General features: G+C 40.4%; 2 protein-coding genes across 2 annotated transcripts in view; both read right to left on the bottom strand.

The window, feature by feature from the left end:
- The window catches only part of smc3 (structural maintenance of chromosomes 3), a 30,304-nt gene extending 26,340 nt beyond the window's left edge, over window positions 1–3,964 (bottom strand). The window contains exons 1-9 of the mRNA XM_039800752.1: window positions 3,769–3,964; window positions 2,958–3,033; window positions 2,696–2,734; window positions 2,523–2,590; window positions 2,238–2,309; window positions 947–1,026; window positions 782–860; window positions 384–501; window positions 16–191 (exon numbers count right to left, since the gene is read on the bottom strand). Of these exons, the coding sequence (XP_039656686.1) occupies window positions 16–191; window positions 384–501; window positions 782–860; window positions 947–1,026; window positions 2,238–2,309; window positions 2,523–2,590; window positions 2,696–2,734; window positions 2,958–3,033; window positions 3,769–3,783 (723 nt within the window). The 5' untranslated portion in view covers window positions 3,784–3,964. The remainder of the gene's footprint in view (window positions 1–15; window positions 192–383; window positions 502–781; window positions 861–946; window positions 1,027–2,237; window positions 2,310–2,522; window positions 2,591–2,695; window positions 2,735–2,957; window positions 3,034–3,768) is intronic.
- A 1,523-nt stretch (window positions 3,965–5,487) lies between these two features.
- Window positions 5,488–10,585, bottom strand: dusp5 (dual specificity phosphatase 5). Its single transcript, XM_039810414.1, has 4 exons — window positions 10,113–10,585; window positions 9,096–9,235; window positions 8,201–8,420; window positions 5,488–5,948 (listed from the first exon to the last, which is right to left on the bottom strand). Exons 1-4 carry the CDS (start codon window positions 10,474–10,476, stop codon window positions 5,542–5,544), a joined length of 1,131 nt encoding a protein of 376 aa, XP_039666348.1. The 5' UTR covers window positions 10,477–10,585; the 3' UTR covers window positions 5,488–5,541.
- Between the last annotated feature and the right edge of the window lie 8,643 nt (window positions 10,586–19,228).

Raw genomic sequence — 19,228 nt, 5'->3', positions numbered from 1 at the left:
CCTTGAATTTGTTACCTCATCAAGTTTGGCGCGGGTTTCATTCAGCTCCTGGTTGTAGATGGTGTACTCCAGGGCTCTTCTCATCTTGTCCCACTTCTGGTACTGAGCCAGCTCCTCCTTCTCATCCTCCAGGGTGTGCAGCCGCTCCTCAATGTACTTCAACAGCTCATTGATCTTCTCTCGCTTCCCCTCTGAGGAACACATACTTCATGATGATGTTGTTGTTTAAATGTGACTATTAACTACACAGTGAATTTTCTGGGACTGGAATCTTTTTGATACAAGTGATAATTTAATGGTGACTAACGCTGTGTAGTAGGAATTGTAAAAGCATGACTGAATGAATGACAGTCTGTGAGACAGTGATGATAAGAAGCTTTTACCCGTCTCCTTCATGAGAGAAATACTCTCCTCTTTGCGCTCATCATACACTCGTGTCCCAGCCACCTCTCTCAGCAGCTTCAGACGCTGGGAGTCGGGTGCTGTGGCCATTTGGTTGATCTGCATTAAACATCGAAATAACATGTGAGATGGAACATCCTGCTGTTCAATGTAGTGCTAAGATGTTAAAGATTATAAATTGTATTTAAATTTAGCAGATGTTGATTTCTGATTTTAACAAAAACTCTTAAATCAGCTGATATTGGCCAAGATATTCAGCTATGTACAGTTGGTACACTTTTTATAGACCTGCTTAAATACTGCAATGCATTACACAACACTGAAAAATAAGCTATTATGTCTTAAACAAGTGTGAGGTTGGCACCCACTCCTTCCTCACCTTTCCCTGCTTGACGATGTAATAAGGGTTACTGCGGGAGAAGCCGGCACTCTCCAGAAGGTTCATGACATCATTCTTACTGCAAGAATCACAGACGCAAACAAGTGATTACATAGGAGTTATTTCCTTCGATTAAATGGACAGTCCATCCACAGCAATACTTACGTCACCATCTTCTTGTCTAAGAAGTACTGGTCCTTCTTTGCACCAATGACACGGCGAAGGGAGACTTCCTCTTTGTCAATCTGGAGGAAGAGACAGTTATCACTGGTCAAGAGGAGTATCACACATATCAGCGGAATTGGCTGGTTATGTTGCAGCTGTCGCCGTGGTCCTGCTGCACTCCCTGCTAAGCTCTGCGGTGCCCTGCAATGTCATGCTGCGTCCTGCTGAACCCTGCTGCTTCCTGCTACGTCCATCCATGCTCTGCTGGGCCACACTACATCCTGTAACGCCCTGCAGCGCACTGATATGACATGAACTACTACGACTACCATTTGAAGTCACTGTTCCATTATTAATTTGACTATTACTGCCACTGTTCATCACATCCCCAACCGGCACCGTCAGACACCGCCTACCAAGAGCCTGGGTCTGTCCGAGGTTTCTTCCCAAGAGGGAGTTTTTCCTGGCCACTGTCGCACTGCTTGCTCTTGAGGGAATTACTGTAATTGTTGGGGCTTTGTAAATTATAGAGTGTGGTCTAGACCTACTCTATCTGTAAAGTGTCTCGAGATAACTCGTGTTATGATTTGATACTATAAATAAAATTGGAAAACTGAAAATTGAATTGAAATTATGTTACAGTATTACCAGGCAGCAAATGGATTTCTAGAGTGGTGCAAACATCCGGCCTTCATCATCCGAATAATAAGCACTGTGTGTACTGGAAGCAGTATCACTACAATCAGTGATCGTAGACGTTGTCAGCAATTTAGGGAGACAGTTCAATATGAACTCAGAATAGTATAGTGATAATGTATCACTTCCAGTGGTAGCCTGGACTAAGGCTAAAGGCACTTTTAAAGTTTTTTTAAAAGTGATGCCAATAGCTGGTACCTTTGCTACATCTATGATGTACATTTTAGGAGTATTGGTACAAATGCAGGTGTAAAATGGGTTAAGTTGCCTATCTTAAAAGCCTTTTTTAAATTCTGTGCTTAATTTGGCAGTGTTGCACACAAAAATGTAAATTTTAGTATCAGCCAAACTGAAAAAAACTGGACATACAAAGATATGGACATTTAAGATTAAATTGGCCAATCCAGGCGGCATGACATTACACCTCTAGCTTTAGCTCATACTGGCTAACAATTAAAACAACCAAGTATGTATCACATATCGACAGAGAAGACAGGGCTTACTGGAAGGTTTCAAGAGTATCAAGTTAAAAAAATTCAATCAGTGTGCCTGCGATTACAGTAATAGATCAATATGAAATGATTGCCATTCCTACCGGCAGCCGGTTGTCAGAGTTGTCAAATATAATCTCCACAAAAGCCGAAATGACACGAGGACCAGTTCCCTCCTACAGCGACAGGGAAGAAAAAACATAATATTAAATGTTTACATTTAGCAATAGCCTTGTACGTAAAAAGCCGTTTCCCCATTGTGTTTCAATCTTCTTCAATACTTCACATTTCAACAGAAATGTAACTAATCCTATGAAGAATAATCCACCGGTTATTAGGAAGTTAGCAAGTCTAAAAAGACATTTTTTTTGTCATTTGTCTGAACTTACATGGAGCAGGGCCAGGCGCTGTTCAGGTCGCAGGTGGCTGAACTCATCACTGAGCACAAACTGGATGGCTAAGAAAGCAGAGCGGAGCCAAAGTTTGAGACTACAAGAAATAGCTACACAGAAGGGAAACATGTTTGACTGCTGTATGGTGTAATTCATTAAGGCAGACATACCATAGAAAAAGTTACTTTTTCCTGACCCATTTCTTCCAACTGTAACAGACAAAAAAACAAAACATAATGACGACATGGTGACATAAATACACTACAGCAACCCACATGAGACAAGTCTTTGGCACACCCATTTTGGTCTAGGAACTTGTAATGTAAATGCCTTCATTCAAAAGTACATCCCCTTACACCAACATACATATACTATTAAAAAATGCAGTATCATACAAAAAGAAAGTTGAGGTGAGCACATAATGTTACTCACCGATGACATTGTGCTTTGGACTAAATGGGTCTACCACAGTTTGGTCCCTGTAACTTCGGAACCCCTGGATGATGACCTGCACAAGAACCCACAGACCACCGTGAGCACAATATCCACCTATTTAACATTAACCACATATTGTAACGTTAGCTAGACAAAGTTATGTGAAGTGACTTCAGTAGCAATCCATGAACTATTCCTGAATGCAGCAATATTACTAACGCTACCTCGCACTTCCGATATAAGTTACACTCAACATGTTACAACGTTATAACTTTGGTGCTCAGCGCAGCATCAAACGCATCATAAACGGGGCACGATTTCCAACAGGGCCTTCCCTGTCGGCTACTGTATGGGGCACTTTTCATTCAGAACGCCAATGGGTTTGCAAGCTTGCTAACAAGATAAACCATACAGTAGACAACCACAAAGCTATCAAAGCTCATGTTTACATATGATGCAATCGACTGCTAGCTATATGGTATCGTGCAACATTAATAGAACAGCTACCACTCCGCTAACCTAATGTTTTAGCTTTGTAGCGTTAGCTTAGCATCCTGGGAAAGGGGGACGGGCAATTCCAACTGTAGCTAGCTAGCTAGATTAATCCAGGTAGCCATAGCTAGCGTTAGCAAGATAGCTATTTGATGTATCGCCGTCGTTGGTGTGATTTTGCATATCTCTGCAACAAAATTAACGTTAAACTGTGTGCAAACCCTCGGTATATCGAGCACAACCACTTAGCTAGCTAGTTGAATAACGTTAAGAGGCCAGGGAGAGTCGGCAACACGCACAAGTATCGTTAGCTTACCTGTTTGATATACATGGCTGTCTAAACAGAGCGTCTCCTTGTCTGAATTTGGAGATAAGCTCCCCCCCCTTCACTAAACTGGAGAAGCCAGGAATTTAATAACCGAAATTTAACAAATTATTAGAAATTCATGCATTCAAAATTGGTGTGGCAGAAGAGAATAACATGGAAAATGGCGGCGGGGGCGGGATAAAATGGATCATACCATTATGTGAAAACAGGGTTGTAGCAATAAACATATACCAATGATGTTTTGGTAGTGAAAACAAATTAGACGGAATTATAAATAGAAAAATACCATATTTATTTGTAAAGTATCTTCAATCGTTGGTCGTATGTGCTTGTGCATAATTACAGATTGGACATGTTTGTTATCTACTTACCTCCCTATTTGTAAAGCTGGTATAGTCTAGCTGCCTGTCTTCTAGGCGCCAAAGACCGAAAGAGTCGATAGCGCCGATTGATGGCCTGGTCCCAGACAGAGCCATAGAGATATAGCTAGATAGATAGCTATAGATATATATGTCTTTCTCTATCACTCTGGCCTGTCCCATTTCTCCCTCTAAAAGCTGCAATCAAGTAGAAACCAATCTCGACAAAGATTAATTGATAATCCCCAATCGAAATGTTTTATTTTTCTTTAGAAAGCAGAACGTCACTCTGCTTCAAATGGGGATTTCGACAGATTTTTTTAACCTGTGACTGCTTTTCATTTGTTCACACGTTTTCATTAAAAGTGTGTAGGTTGCACTTGATGATGAAGAATCTAGACATGCAGTCTGACCATTATGTAAGCAATGCTGCTTATTTGAAGTTTATAAAGGCCAACTCAGTCACTGCAGGTGTCACTGTTGCCTCAGCCTAATGTAATTGATCAATCTTAAAGTAGTATTGAGTGCTCAAAGTACTTATCAGTAATTTAGTATACTTTACTTGTGTATTTCCATTTTATGCAACTTATTGTACTACTTTTTTTTATAATTTGGTGATTTTTAATTCTTTCTGATAAACTGAAGTTGAACTGATTAAATGTTCCTTTATGGGTTGATAAAACAGGCCTGTTTTTCATTATCCAGGTGTCTGAAGTCACTGAAATGGCGAGAAATCAAGACACAACTACAGACATATGATCAGAAACCTGGATACTGTTAGAGTTTTGTATACAGGGATATGAATAATCAGGTTTTTCATGTTCCATGTAAAAAATCATGTGTCAAATAAGATCTAAACCACGATAAAGCTCAAGAACAGGATACAAATGCACATTTTAACGCACTCATTGATTTTTCCTCTGTCTTGTTGTTTGAGGGGTCCTAGTCCTGACTCCCAATATGACTTCTCAGTTAATAGACCTATCAACTACCACTAAAAACACAATTCTAGAATGATTATATGACAACGACTTCATCGTGTGGTGAAAACATTTATTAAACACATATTAACATCCACATTATTGAAAAAAACTGTAATTTTCAAATAAATTAGGTTTAAATGCCTGACTGTATTTGTGAATAGGCATACATCACAATAACAACCTAAGGCATGTATATTGCAGTTTATCACTGTGCTGTGTTTTTTCATCATAGCAGTTCTGAAGACAGGAAAACAGCACAGCGAGTGTTTGTAGCCTATTGTTTTCGTAGGCCTCGAGTCCCACGGACTGAATACTATGATCTTGACTGTTTCTGTCTAACTGCCGGTTTCGACACCAGGCACACAGAGAGCATTAATCTTTATTTTTTCAAGTAAGACTACAAGCAGTCAAAGTTCATTTTAAGGCAGTGCCGTTATTGGGCTCAGTTTGAACTGGTGGTGGACCGGGGACTGCAGGCAAGAGGTAGGGAGGGTGAACACAGATGGCTCAAAGTTTTTGGTGTTGAATGTGGTGTTGAAGTCGTTGGCAAAAAAGGAGGCGGACTCCGGGGTGCAGGGTGTGGCAGGTTCAGGTGTGGCGGCATGAGCTGGGGCCATGGAGAGGACCTCTGACTCAAACTGCAGCAGCTGACCCATGAAACTGAAGTTGGGTGAGATGACTGCCCGGCGCTGCTTGATGATGTCAAAGGCTGCATCCAGCCGCAGCTGCTGCGTCCTCATGATGTAGGCCAAGCAGATGGTTGGTGAGCGGGAGATGCCTGCTTCGCAGTGGACCAGAACCTTTCCCCCTGATTGCTTCACGTGATCTGGAAGGACAAGAAGAATGGAACAAGCCAACGTTAATGATCTGTGGCGAGATGGGGGCAGACTTTTTCTTTCTTTATGTGATCATGATCTTGTTTAAGTATTAAAAAAAATTACTATTTTTAACTATTTCAAAATAGAGGCTCTCATGTTTTATTTTTTTGGTTTTGTTTCTGTCTGTAATTGATATTTTTTAAAGTCAAGTTATGTTGTGGAGAGGTTCCAATTAATCAACAGGGAGTTTTAAACAGTGAATTATAACAAATGAAAAATCAATTTAATAATTTTAACGGTGTAATCAAAACCTACTTCTTACTCCCACTCACTAATTAATGCAAACACTTTTTTGCACATCCATCTAGTTTTCTCAATCGCACATACATATCCAGCAGCAGCAGGATGTAATGGACAAACAGGAATATAGACTTCATTTGTAGGGATACACATCTTTAACCAGTTTCAGACACTTGTGAGGCTTGTCTGAGTCACAGAGTGCAGCTGTACATGAGACTTTCTTTCTCCTCCACTGCTGTGGGGGTGCTGGGTGCTGCTGCAGAGCTCGCTGTGGCACAGAGTTGTGTTCTAATTTAGAGCTGCAGGCACTCCTACACACTCATCTGTATGTTCTAATGCCCACACAAAAATCTACTTTCTGTCAAGTGTCACTCACGACACATTTCAAGATTTTGTTCATTTCTAGAACTACTGCAAACACCTACAGGTCTCCTTCTGTCTGTCTCGTGTGTAAATTCGATCTGACCTACAGACAATTCCATGAAGCCACTGCAGACACCTACACGTTTGTGTGTGTCTCTCTCTACGCAATAAAAACACTGAGGGGCCACTTCTGTCTGGTCCTTAGAGCCACGGCAGCGGGAACAACGATGATTTCTGACAGCTTCTCGATAAACCACATGAATGAATCATGAACTTCCCATCTGGAGTGGAAGATGGTGGGGTGAAAAAAAGTGGAGTGATGGCAGCATTGGGTCAATAATATTTATCATCTCCTTCCTGACCAGTCACCAGATCATAAGGGTTTCTGATTGGTGATTGATTTCCATTTGGGGCCTATAGTTGCAGCTTGGTGATTATTTGTGTGCACTGTGTTTCTAATCACTTGGCATGGTTGATCAATTTTGGTGGCCCTATCTAAATGTAGGCTTAATCTGACCCTGGAACAATTTTCGGCCTTATTTAATAATAGACGGGCTTACACAAAGACACTCTGAATTTACGCTGCATCCACAAACAATGCACAATACCAACAATAGCCACCCAATTTCGGTCAGCCAAGCTGCTTGTGGGTGAGCTTTGTCCTTAGTTATTCCTGGCTATAAATAGCCACCAGCACATTATGTACATCTTTTGCTGCTGCTGCTGCTGCTGCTGCTATTATCCAACACCCCTCTCCTCTCCCACACACTCTCTCTTCCTCTCTAAAATATTCACTGCCCGGCTGCCCTCAGGTTCATCAATGATTCCCACCTGCAAGCAACCAACAACTATGCTTTCTCATTATGTGTCAGTCAGCTGGTTTTTGTCTTCCACCCAACCATCATAAACAACTGTGTGTGTGTGTGTGTGTGTGTGTGTGTGTGTGTGTGTGTGTGTGTGTGTGTATGTGTGTGTGTCAGTGTGTGTGTCAGTCAGCCCCCAACCTCCTCCACCCCACCATTACTAAACACGGACAGCTCACCCAGTTGTCACACTGACTGGCCACACCCGGCAGAGTAAGCTACCGAGATTAGGCCTGGAAGGTGATGACGGCATTTCGTCTTTTTCAAGTAAAGACGGAGCGAGGGAGGTCGGACGGGAGGGAGTGAGCAAATCCTGAATGAAAGCAAGCTGGCTGGATATGCTGGTTGGGGATTGAAGGCAGGCGATCAAGTTAAACTGATTACAGCTTGGTTTCTTAAAGCCTTCTTGTGAATGGCAGTCGGTGAGAGGCAGCGACAAAGACTTATTTTAAGATGCATTTCAAAAATAAACACACCTATGTATAAGAGACTCCTTAGGGTGATGTTGCACTATAAATATAGTAGCTGATGTTCCAGGAAAAGACTCCATTTTGGTGGAGTATTTATTTCCCTTTCCAATTTGAGTGATGAAACTATTTAGAGTATTGAGCCATGCGACTTTTTAGGATACAGATTCAGACGTTTGAGTGCAAACCCCTGTTGATCAATAGGAGTTAAAGAGCTAAACCCCATAAAAGGAGAGCCAGGCACAACGTTCATTCCGTTCAACTCACCAATAAAATCGATGGCCTCCTGGAAGTGGGAGCTGATGTCGGCCATGTTGTTGTCCTCCACTGGGATCCACTTGTAGTCATAGTGACCCTTGGCCGGCTGCAGGTCCCTGCGCGACACATTGAGCAAGGCCGTGATGTGAAGGTCGCTGAGATAGTCCTGTCTGGAGGCGTGGTAGGCACTACCGAGGTAGAGGAAAGGCAGGATCTCTACAGGTTTACCCTGAGAGGGAGAGGTAGGAGAAAAAAAAATCAGATGTGAGTTCATGTAGATAAGGACTACAATATACAACACCTTACAAGACGCCCAGATATTGATGCATCTGCTTTAATTCACCCATAATCCACCCCTGAGAAAATAGTCCAAGCCACAACATCCAAACACCTGTCAGCCCAATATGCTGCAGGGTAGAACATTATGTTCATCTGCAGACAAAACACACATGGATGCATGCAGCTGGACTAATGGACTTCCCCTATTATGTAAACCATTAAGTTAAATAACCCCCAATATGTCAACCAGACACAATATAGTGTTCTTTGAGATGTGAAGAAGCCACATGCTTTCTATTTGGGCAGTGGAGGAGATAGATGAAAGGTCAGAGATGAAAGAGTGCTTTTCTCTATGGGGTGTCCTGTTGTCAGCTGGGCATCATTGTGGTCTCTCCCTTTTTGAACCAAATATGAGATGGCTGGGGAGCATGAAGGTCAGATAATAGCCTACCATTGGTTGAGACAATGTATTGATGGACTGATGCCAAATATAAGTCTCTCTGATGGGCTTGGATGTGTATTTTTTATAATCTCTCTTTTTTTTTTGGATAAGGTTAAAAATACAACTGGCAGTGAATGTATGGCCTGTGTGGCCTAGGAAGTTTAGTAAAGGGTGTTTCCATACCTGATCATAATCTGGTTTGCGGTGAGAAAGCTTCTCACTGAGGCTGTTGACTCGTTTCTCGGTTTCAGTTTCGCCCTGGTCAATGGTTTTCACCTCAGTGCAAAGTTCAGGGTATTGAGAGTGGAAGTTCTCGTATCCGCCTGAGAAAAAGGGTTTAAAAAAAACATGAGCACTATACTATAATAAATAATTCTGCCTCTACTCCCAACACACACACACACACACACACATGAGCTACACATCTTGTAAAATAGCAGCGTTTATGAAAAATGTCTTAGCACTGGATTGTAACCTTTACAACCTGATTATAGGCGCCTAATTAATTTACAGGAGCCAGTGGAAAGACCGGTAATCCTTTTAGGGCAACATCCTGAGGACGCAGAGGTGACAGACGGAAATGGATGTGTTTCAACACATTATCACACACCTGATGGTTTAATTTAGCTAAAGTGATATTGCGATGGGATTACTTTTTCTTTTTTCTTTTATCAGTGAAAGTCATTGCAAAATCGCACTGACTCATCCGCTCCGTTGACGCACGCAGGACATTTGTCTCTCCAAGAAGTGAGAGAAAAATGTAGGCTGCTCTCAACAACACAGGCGAGAAGGATAATAAGAGAAACATGACTTGGTCTTAACTATATGCCTCTCTGGATTATAAAGGAAAAGTAAAATAAAATATAAAAACATGGGTTAGGCCTATAGGGTTAGTAGTAAATATAGTGACCTACGAGGAAATAGGCTTATTAGCTCTGTCAGAAAAATGGACAATAATTTATTTAGGCCTAATTAAGAATAGTCTCGGCCACTACTTTTACATTTGTGGTGCATAAACTAGCTACAGAGACATACCAAAAACAACAGTTTAATTTATTTAACAAAAGGCTAACGTGAAATATTTAAACGGCAGCCTAAATGGCTTTCTTACAATAGTAATACTAATCTATTCTTGAAACAACAACTAGGCAAATTGATAGTCCCCAAATTGATAGTCCCCAGAAATCAGAAATCTCTCACCTTTCAGGAAACAGACGTTTGCCCCACTCGCTAGATGAGAAAGAGTATTTATTACTATTTGTGCTACACTGTCCTTCTTCAGTTTTTGCCAGTGGGAGGTCCGGTCATCCAGAGCTATGATTGTCGATATGCTCCCCTCCCGAAGCCGAAGCAGGGATCTCTCATCCGGGATGACAAACTGCAGAGGAACAAGCCCTCCTCGAGACCTCCGGACCACCACTGAGTTGAGATTTACATTGACAGAGCCTTTGATATTGGAGTTCGTGAATGAAAGATAAGGTCTGCAATCCACAATAAGGCAGCTCCCGCACTCCTTCCTGATGATTTTCCTCAGACGCCGGCAGTCTATGCTGGAGATTTTCATTTTGCCTCCTCGGAGTTGTTATTATTGCCTAAAGAATTAAACTGAATTACTTCTGAACTGTGGATACGGGTGAGCGAGGAGTCCCGTGCGCGTCTGTACATGTCCTGAAAGGGGATTCCGGCAGATCAGTTTTATGTGAATGGCACCTCCGGCGCGTGACGTCAGGAACCATATATGGACACCGGCGAGGTGTGATCGCAGCAAAAAACCCTCCTACATCGATGACTGGACTGTGACTCCGCCCCCGGCCCTGGTAAATAAAACCCCCACTGCAGTGTGTTTGATTCAACTATTACTCACCGTGTATCCAGCACATAGGCTACACCGGGCCTTTCATTTTCAGCTCCCACTCTGTGTTCAGCGAAAATTTTGTGGACAAACCAGAGTGACTACAGCTACTAACTGAAATAAATCCAAACAATACTGTAGGCCTACATCCTCTTGACTAAAACAAATATGCAATGGTTTAAAAGGATATTAAACATCACAGCCACAATCACAAATATTTATAGGAAAAAAAGTACAGTAAGAGATAGCCTAGGCTACTGCTATGAATGATGAAGAATACAACACAAACACACACATATAGGCCTTTCCGAAAGGAGGTGTTACCATATGGATACAATACAATATTATATGAAAAAGGATGGCAACAGTGACCTTTGTTTTTATTATTAATTCATCTGCTGATTCTCAGTTACAGTAACTGATGATTATTCATTTGGACTGCAAATGTCAGGAAATGAAAAATGCTTCAAATTTATTGTTTTGTCCAACCCCCAAACCCAAAGGTAACCAATTTTCAATTATATAAACAATTAATTAATTATTACGAATAGTTGCTGATGAATGTTCAGACAGTCAATCAATCGATTGTTTTAGCCCTGATGCAAAAAAAAGGGGGGGGGGGGAGGTATAGTCACATACTGTATAGGCCTACATATAGTCATTATCATCCACAAAAACACAATTTACAAAAACACATAAACAAACATGTAGGCTTGTATATGAACCTATGGGGGAACATTAAAGAATAATAATGTTATATGACAGGAAATTACTGTAATAACACATAGAGCCTTCATGATACGCTGCAGGTCTTAAAAAAATAACCGTTTTATTACCGTTATAGAATAAAAAATCAAAAATGCCATATCATATCACTTAGCTCACATACTATAAACTCAATAGTCAGTAAAACACACTGTATGGTAAATCCCCAAATTTCTTTTGTTTAGGCTACTTATAAATAATCTTCCATGTACTTGGTAATGTGGGGACTTTTAAGGAGAAGGAGGAGCTCAGTAGCTGGACAACAAGTAGCCGACAAAAGCAACTTCCGCTCAGTTCCGTGTTCAGCCCAGTGAACCTGCTTTATATCCCTCAGCATGTAAGCCTAATCCCCCAAAATGAATTAACAGGTTTAAATGTCACACTGCATGTACTCACATGAGGTCATTACGTAATAACACACGGCTCTGGACTGTGTTTGGGTTCTGTTTGATGTTTGGATTTAAATATGTAACGTTAACCCTTACAATCCAACTGAATATTATATATATAGTGCTACCCAAAAGAGCAAGGAGAGTGGTATTAATCAATCAATCTTCTCATCTAACTTTCAGTATAAAAGCAAATAAGCATATTTTCCTAAAATGTCAATACACTGTATATCAACAGTAATTGAACTCACTGAAGCAGCCAATAAAGTTGCTCCTGGAATTCGATAATTTGACTATTAATGTGAATCTCTGAGCTATTACATACTGTTTGTATTTAAATCATTTTTATTTTATGGGTAGAGTTTCCACCCAGAGTGCGACAGAAGCTCAAGGTTCAAGGGCCAAGCCACGCTTAAAATGTAGCCTATACATAGCACAAACAAGAGGCCCTGAAAGCCTCTTTGGTGAAATGAATCCAACAAATGTGTTACATCATGTTGTGTCTGCTGCAGGAATGCGTGGGAACAATAAGTGCAAAACACAGAGAGAGAGAGAGAGAGAGAGAGAGAGAGAGAGAGAGAGAGAGAGACCATTCAATACTGTAATGGTGAAAGGACTCTACATGTGGTGCTGTGCCTGGCGAGCTGCCTGTCTTGGCTGAAAAAAAGAGGCTGTTAGATAGATAGATAGATAGATAGATAGATAGATAGATAGATAGATAGATAGATAGATAGATAGATATTGGATGGAGAGATAGATATTGGATGGAGAGATGCCTGGATGGACGCTGAGGATAAGAGGGACAACAGGCAGTGTGCCATATGGTCCAGTCTAATCTGGGCTTGTGACATCATGGCTGATGAGTGGGGAGGCCCACCATCCGTTTTCGAGCCCTCATTTCATTACGGGGTTTGTTAGTGTCAGCTGTAGATAACAACACTTGACCCAGACGAGCCAGATAAACAAGACGTGTATTCAACTAGCTTTTCACTCAAGTCTTTTATATATATATATATATATATATATATATACATATATCCTTCTCTCTTGTTTGTCTCTCCTCTGGTTTCTTTCCTTCCCTCCTTCTAGTCCCTCATTCTCACAACAGTTGTTTGAGCCCATACACATCTCTCTAACAGGATTGCCTCAGTATATCAGTGGCTCTGTAGTATCGCTAATACATTTAGGAAGCAGGCAGGCCACTTTTCAGCCAGACACAATCCTGGTTGCACAGAGCCCTGTAGTCAGCTGGTCGGCTATTAGGACTGTTGTGTCGGCCGTGTCTAACACAGTATTACAAAGTGTGTCATCTGTGTGGTGATGTCATCGAGTCACAAGTGCAACAGGTAATTTTACTTTTTTTGTTTGGAGTTCGAGGTTCAATTGATCTGTTAAAGCATGGGAATTGCAGTGTCATGTGCCTAAAAGACATTCAAATATGAATAAACACAACATAAAAGAGGAAAAACACACAAGACTAACCACAACAAATTAAAAAAAACATCCTGTGGGAAGTCATGACTGAAAGAACGAGATCCGGGGTACAAGCAGCCGAAATGGGTTTCCTCAGGAGGGTGACTGGCGTCTCCCTTAGAGATAGGGTGAGAAGCTCAGCCATCCCTGAGGAGCTCGGAGTATGCCCCCTGGGCACCTCCCTAGGGAGTTGTTCCAGGCACGTCCAACTGGGAGGAGGCCTCGGGGAAGACCCAGGACTAGGTGGAGGGATTATATCTCCAACCTGGCCTGGGAACGCCTCGGGATCCCGCAGTCGGAGCTGGTTAATGTGGCTCGGGAAAGGGAAGTATGGGGTCACCTGCTGGATATTCTGCCCCCGCGACCCGACCCCGGATATATGGATGGATGGATCCTGTGGGATGAAGCAGAGCCAGAGTAGAGCTGAACATAATGATTTCAACTAAATCACAACATCACTGCCAGTTGTTTTCACCTGCTATACTGTTCTCATCAACATACCGTGAGATTAGTTCTCTTACTCCCCAAGGGAAAAACATTAACAGCAGGTTGGATGGAGGCTTTGAGAATGTCCACAAAGGAGGATGAATGCAAGAAAATGTTACACTTTTAGATGTCAACGATATGTGTCAACAGTACGTTTATTCTTTCTAAGTGTTTTAATATGGTGAAATGTTTGGTTTAGTACATGCCATTAACCTGGTTTGTCCACTTCCAAATAGCAAGTTGATCAATTTCCTCTTTCCTACTTTGTCAAAGATTTACAGAAACAGCACTTCAAGTCTTACGGCTTATAGTCTGGTCTACTGAGCCTCCTGCCAGTCTCTGCTTCATATATTTTATATGTTTCATTGTTGGACACATCCAAAATTGTGGATCTAGAGAGAACCACTCTTTCGTTTATTCTTAAGGGTAACTCCAACAATTTACTGTTGTAGTGCACTATTTACAAAATAGTTCCTGCTATTGAACTTCACTGGAATGTTCTTGTATTTTGATATCAAGTCACAGAGTCTACATTTGCCCAGTCGTTTGCAAAAAAAGAAAAAGAAACAAGTGTTTGTTGAAGGTTTACCTTCATGTAAAAGATTTCTTCTGCATGTTTCTTGTTTACATTATTTGCTGACAGAGTAGTTTATCCTGCAGCCATCTTTATGTGTCGGTGTTTGTGCTGCATGTAACTCCTGTCACAAGGCTTTTTATTCAAACCAGACAATTACTGTTGGCCAAACTGCATTAGTAGGGTATGCAAGTGCGTCAAGTCACTTCCTGTCCAGAATGTCCCTTTTTCCACATAACTTATAAAAAGCACCAAAACACAATAGGTCGCCTTCGCTGGGACATGTACCCCCCTTCCCTCCCTCCCCCTCAGCTGCACAGGTGCTTCCTGATTTGCTGACTGAGATGCCAGATGATGATACGGTTTCCTAATAAAGCCCACATTACTCATATCGCCTCAGCTGACCACTGAGTACAGCAGGTTGGAATTCCACTCGGGTACCAAAAATGACTCAAAGAAAGAGTTTCAGTGCAGAGCTACAATTCATAACTCCTAGTACATTTACTGTAATAAAAGAAGTAATTTCTGGTAATGTCCCCCACAGACTTAAACAGAAAATCATCACAAGAAACTAATACACCAAATATAGCATGGGAAATGTGTTAACACAGTGGTTTTTTTGAAGTGTCAATGAAGGTTAAAGAATATAAAGTACAGTGTGAATTTACTGTCAAGCCCATTTCATTTATACCGTCCAAAATCATTAATCAATCAAATCAGTTTAGTTTCAGACAGTGCAATCTCTCATTTCCTCAATTTGGATAAGAATACACTTCCCAAAAAAATCTTTTAATAGAAATAAAAATGGAGAAACCTCAGAGATAGCAATAGGTGACACACACAGTGTTGCCAGATTCTACTGAGAAAAAACAGCTAATGTATAAACCTTATTTTTACCATCTATTTACAGTCTATGATATATGATATGATATACTTGCGTGTGTGTGTGTATGTGTGTGTGTGTGTGTGTGTGTGTGTGTGTGTGTGTGTGTGTGTGTGTGTGTGTGTGTGTGTGTGTGTGTGTGGGGCTAAACACATCGTCTCAGTCTTTTGTTTTATTGTATAATTAGCCAAACTAATCATAATGATAAATAATAGTCATAAAATAAAATAAGTCTTTCAGATAATATAACATGAAACATCAAAAAATGTCCCTCATATGAACAGATGAGCTTTAAGTGTTTTAATGCAGAACTATGAATATTAGGGATAAGAAAAAGATGTTTTAACTTAGTACTAATAGAGTGAAACGAGATGAGCCTACTGAACTCAGTGCCTTGTCAATCTGAGTCATACTGTTCGGATGAGAGGAGGGGCTGATTTATTGGAATCCACTTTTTGTTTGTGGAAACCACTCAAAAAGTACAAAAAGTAGCCCAAATTATCACAACATGCCCCAAACACTTTTTTACTGGAAAACAACCCAGTCTGACAACAGGGTAGATAAAAATAGCAGTCACAGAATTACAATATGGAGAAAAACAAGTAATGTTAAGTAAATTAAGCACATAACATAAGTATAAGTAAGTATAAGTACATAAGTATATCAGGGAATTCTGATGGCATGTAGTCACATGCTGTTTTTTTTTTTTTTTTTATGAGCAGAGACAGCAATAACAAACGTCAGCATTGTGAGTAACCACACAATCACATCCAATGCAGCAGTCAACCTGTGGCTGCCAAATTCAATGTGAAACAGGAATGTTTGGTATTCCTGAGTTCAAGCCATGATATGATGGCCCAGATGACACATGCAGAAGACACACACACACACACACACACACACACACACTACGATTTCCACCCACTGCTCATCGTCATGTCAAGACTCTTCGAGGCAAGCCAATCTCTTAGGCAAGACAAGGAGAGCAAGAGAGAGAGAGATAGAGGGTAAGAGAGAGAGAGAGAGAGAGAGAGAGAGAGAGAGAGAGAGAGAGTGTTTGGCAGATTAAAAAGGAGGTAAATCACCCATTAACTGACCCCAGTTTTTGTTGGAAAGAAAAGTCACTCTGGGTCTCCGGGTGAAATTTGCATTGCATAAAAATAGATGAGGCCTCAGGTGATAATAAATGTGGCTTGCCCTGTTTATGTCGCGGAAGTGAGAGTGCCATGGGAATTCACCGTAGAGCTCAAGGTGTTGCCATGCTGCTCTGTGACGTGTAAACTATGAAGAAAAACGTACACACCTGGTTATTTCTTTGACCCACGCTGTTAATGTGTGTCCAGATGTTCCACAACACAGACAGCATTTTCAGTTGACAAGATGCTGTAACTCTATGGAAAACCGAATTACATTGTGTACTGTATTGTGCTGTGCTGTGCTGTGAATCACATGGCTTGGTTACCGTAGAAGTGTTTTAAGAGCCCATGTGTATCACATCTCTTAAAATAACATAAGTATGCATGTAGAGCTGTGAAAGCTATTGTGACAGATGACAATCCAATGGAAAGCCAACTACATGCTCTTCACATTTACACTTTTACACATCCATATCTGGAAGCAGTTTCCCACCAGAGCTGCTCATAAACCCAATATATCACTGCATTTAGTACTCTGTGTTCCTTATGCTCCTTACCCAGAAATTAAACAGTTATTTACAGCAAAGATTTAACAGAAATGTGGTGATAAAGTAATACATCACCACACAAAATAGATCAGTAGTAAAGTCATTTCCTGTTTTGGCTTATCAACAAGGCTATTGGCTTTTTGCCACTAAAATGTGTTGCAATACTGATACTTTGTTGGCAGCACTGAGCTTTATTCCCGTTGAGAGCAGAGTTACAGAATGTGTCTTGAAATGCCAGTCGATGGGTAGTTTTTGTTCCAAGACAATACAAGCAGCCAGGGGGGTTAAAGGATAAGACTGTTGATATGCTGTATTTTTTTTTTTATTGTAAAGAAATGGAATAAAAACACCAAAACCAAAAATGAATTGATTATTCTAACTAACAAGTATTGTCTGTTTATCCAAAGCCTGATATCATGCATTCGTCTGTGCCATAGACTTCACTGATACATTCCTTCATTACTATGAACATGAACTGGGGTTTAATTCAAGTCCTATTACCGATGCCATAAATATTCACCAGAGCACAAAATATCTATTATTCCTCTGCTGAAAATAATCCCTAACAAATGCACCATTTACTCTTATTGGGGCAAGATTTACTGAAAACAACAGTGCCCAGCTATTTTAGGAATCCAATTGGAATCTTTAAAACTATACATTTGTGACCTGTTTATAAGATTCACAAAATGTTGGTGCAAATGGGCTTGTGACTGAGGATGAAGTCAGAAAGTAGTGAGAGCTGGATTAACGCATTGTTGGTTTTACAGTAGCTTTTTTTATAGGATTTGCTGACAGTAAGAAAAGTACATTATGGCGCTACAGTCTTTTTTTGTGCTACATTGGTTCACATGACCTCTTTAAGCAGGAAGTGGAAGAAGTGGAAGATCTGGGCAGAAATGTAACTTGAAAACAGTCTCTGTAATTTATTAGTTGAAAAAGTTGAGAGTATGAACACGTTTAGAGCGGTCACATTCGGTCACCCTTCTGTCTGCCTATCCTAAAAAATTATTTTATTTTATTTTGTGGTGTTTCTTTCTTTTTTTTTTTTTAAAAATTTTTTTTTTTTAAAAAAATTATAAAAAAAAATATATTTTATTATATTTAATTTTTTTTTATTTTTGTTTGAATAATTTTATAATATTTTGGTGCTTTTTTCCTCTTTTTTTTTTAAAATTTTTTTTTAAAAAAAATTAAAAATATATTTCATAATTTTAATTTTTTTTTACTTCTGCTTGAGTACAGTGGGTCACAGAGGAGAACGAGGAAGGAAGCCAGAAGACAAATAAACGTTGGGGCGGCACTGAAAATGTAGTTGGTTTTTGCCTTTCTGAGGGTGTTAATGTTATTTTGAGGAGGCAATAAATATCACTTTAAGCCTTTGGCGGGGAGTCAGACAATAGATCATCAACTTCAGAGCCCCTGCAGAATAAATCCCCACATGCACTTAGCATGATTGTGTACATCAAGCTTTTCTGCATAAAGAACAAAATAATCTGGGTTGTATGAGTGCAGGAGGGGGGGAGACTAAAGGCTCAGATATCATGTGCATTTCAGAGGACTCCAGCCACAATGGCTGTGAATTTGTCTCAGTTCACCTTTGTCCGTGGATATGATTATGAGATACACAGTTGTTGAAATTCAATATGGAATACAGGAAACAATGTAAAAAACTAAAAGTTGGAACAGGTTACAAGTGCAAAAGTCCCAGGAGTTTTACTAAGACACAGGGTTAGAGATATATGGTTTCAAGAAGCTTTGTAAAGCTTCCAGAAAGAGTGCCAGTTTCCTTATTCCATACCTTTGCTTTGTCACTTGACAAAAAAAAATCAAACTGATTTATAGGCAAAACAGCCTTCAGCTTCTATTGAGCATTTGCCGATGCCTGGGAAACCGGCTTTTGTTGTTCAAGGAAGTACGCTCTCTCGCAAGCTCAAAAACATTCCTGTAGACAATTGAATACTTGTAACTGCAGCTGTGTGTGTGTTTCAAAGGTGAAAGTTTGCAAGCAGTGAGATGATTGTAGCCTTCAGATGAAACAACATCATACATTTAGTTGTACAGTTTAAATTATAAATTATTTGGCACGGGATCACCTGAGATTACAAAGCATGTTGCATTTTTTTACAATGAAACACTTGACTCAGCAAGTACAGTACAATTCAAGCCATATCAGCGTCACAAGTTCCTGACAGTTTACAGTAAACAAG

This window comes from Perca fluviatilis, chromosome 1 (genome assembly GCF_010015445.1).
Source record: "Perca fluviatilis chromosome 1, GENO_Pfluv_1.0, whole genome shotgun sequence".
In the NCBI taxonomy this organism is placed as follows: domain Eukaryota; kingdom Metazoa; phylum Chordata; class Actinopteri; order Perciformes; family Percidae; genus Perca; species Perca fluviatilis.
This window is presented reverse-complemented; position numbering and strand designations above follow the sequence as displayed.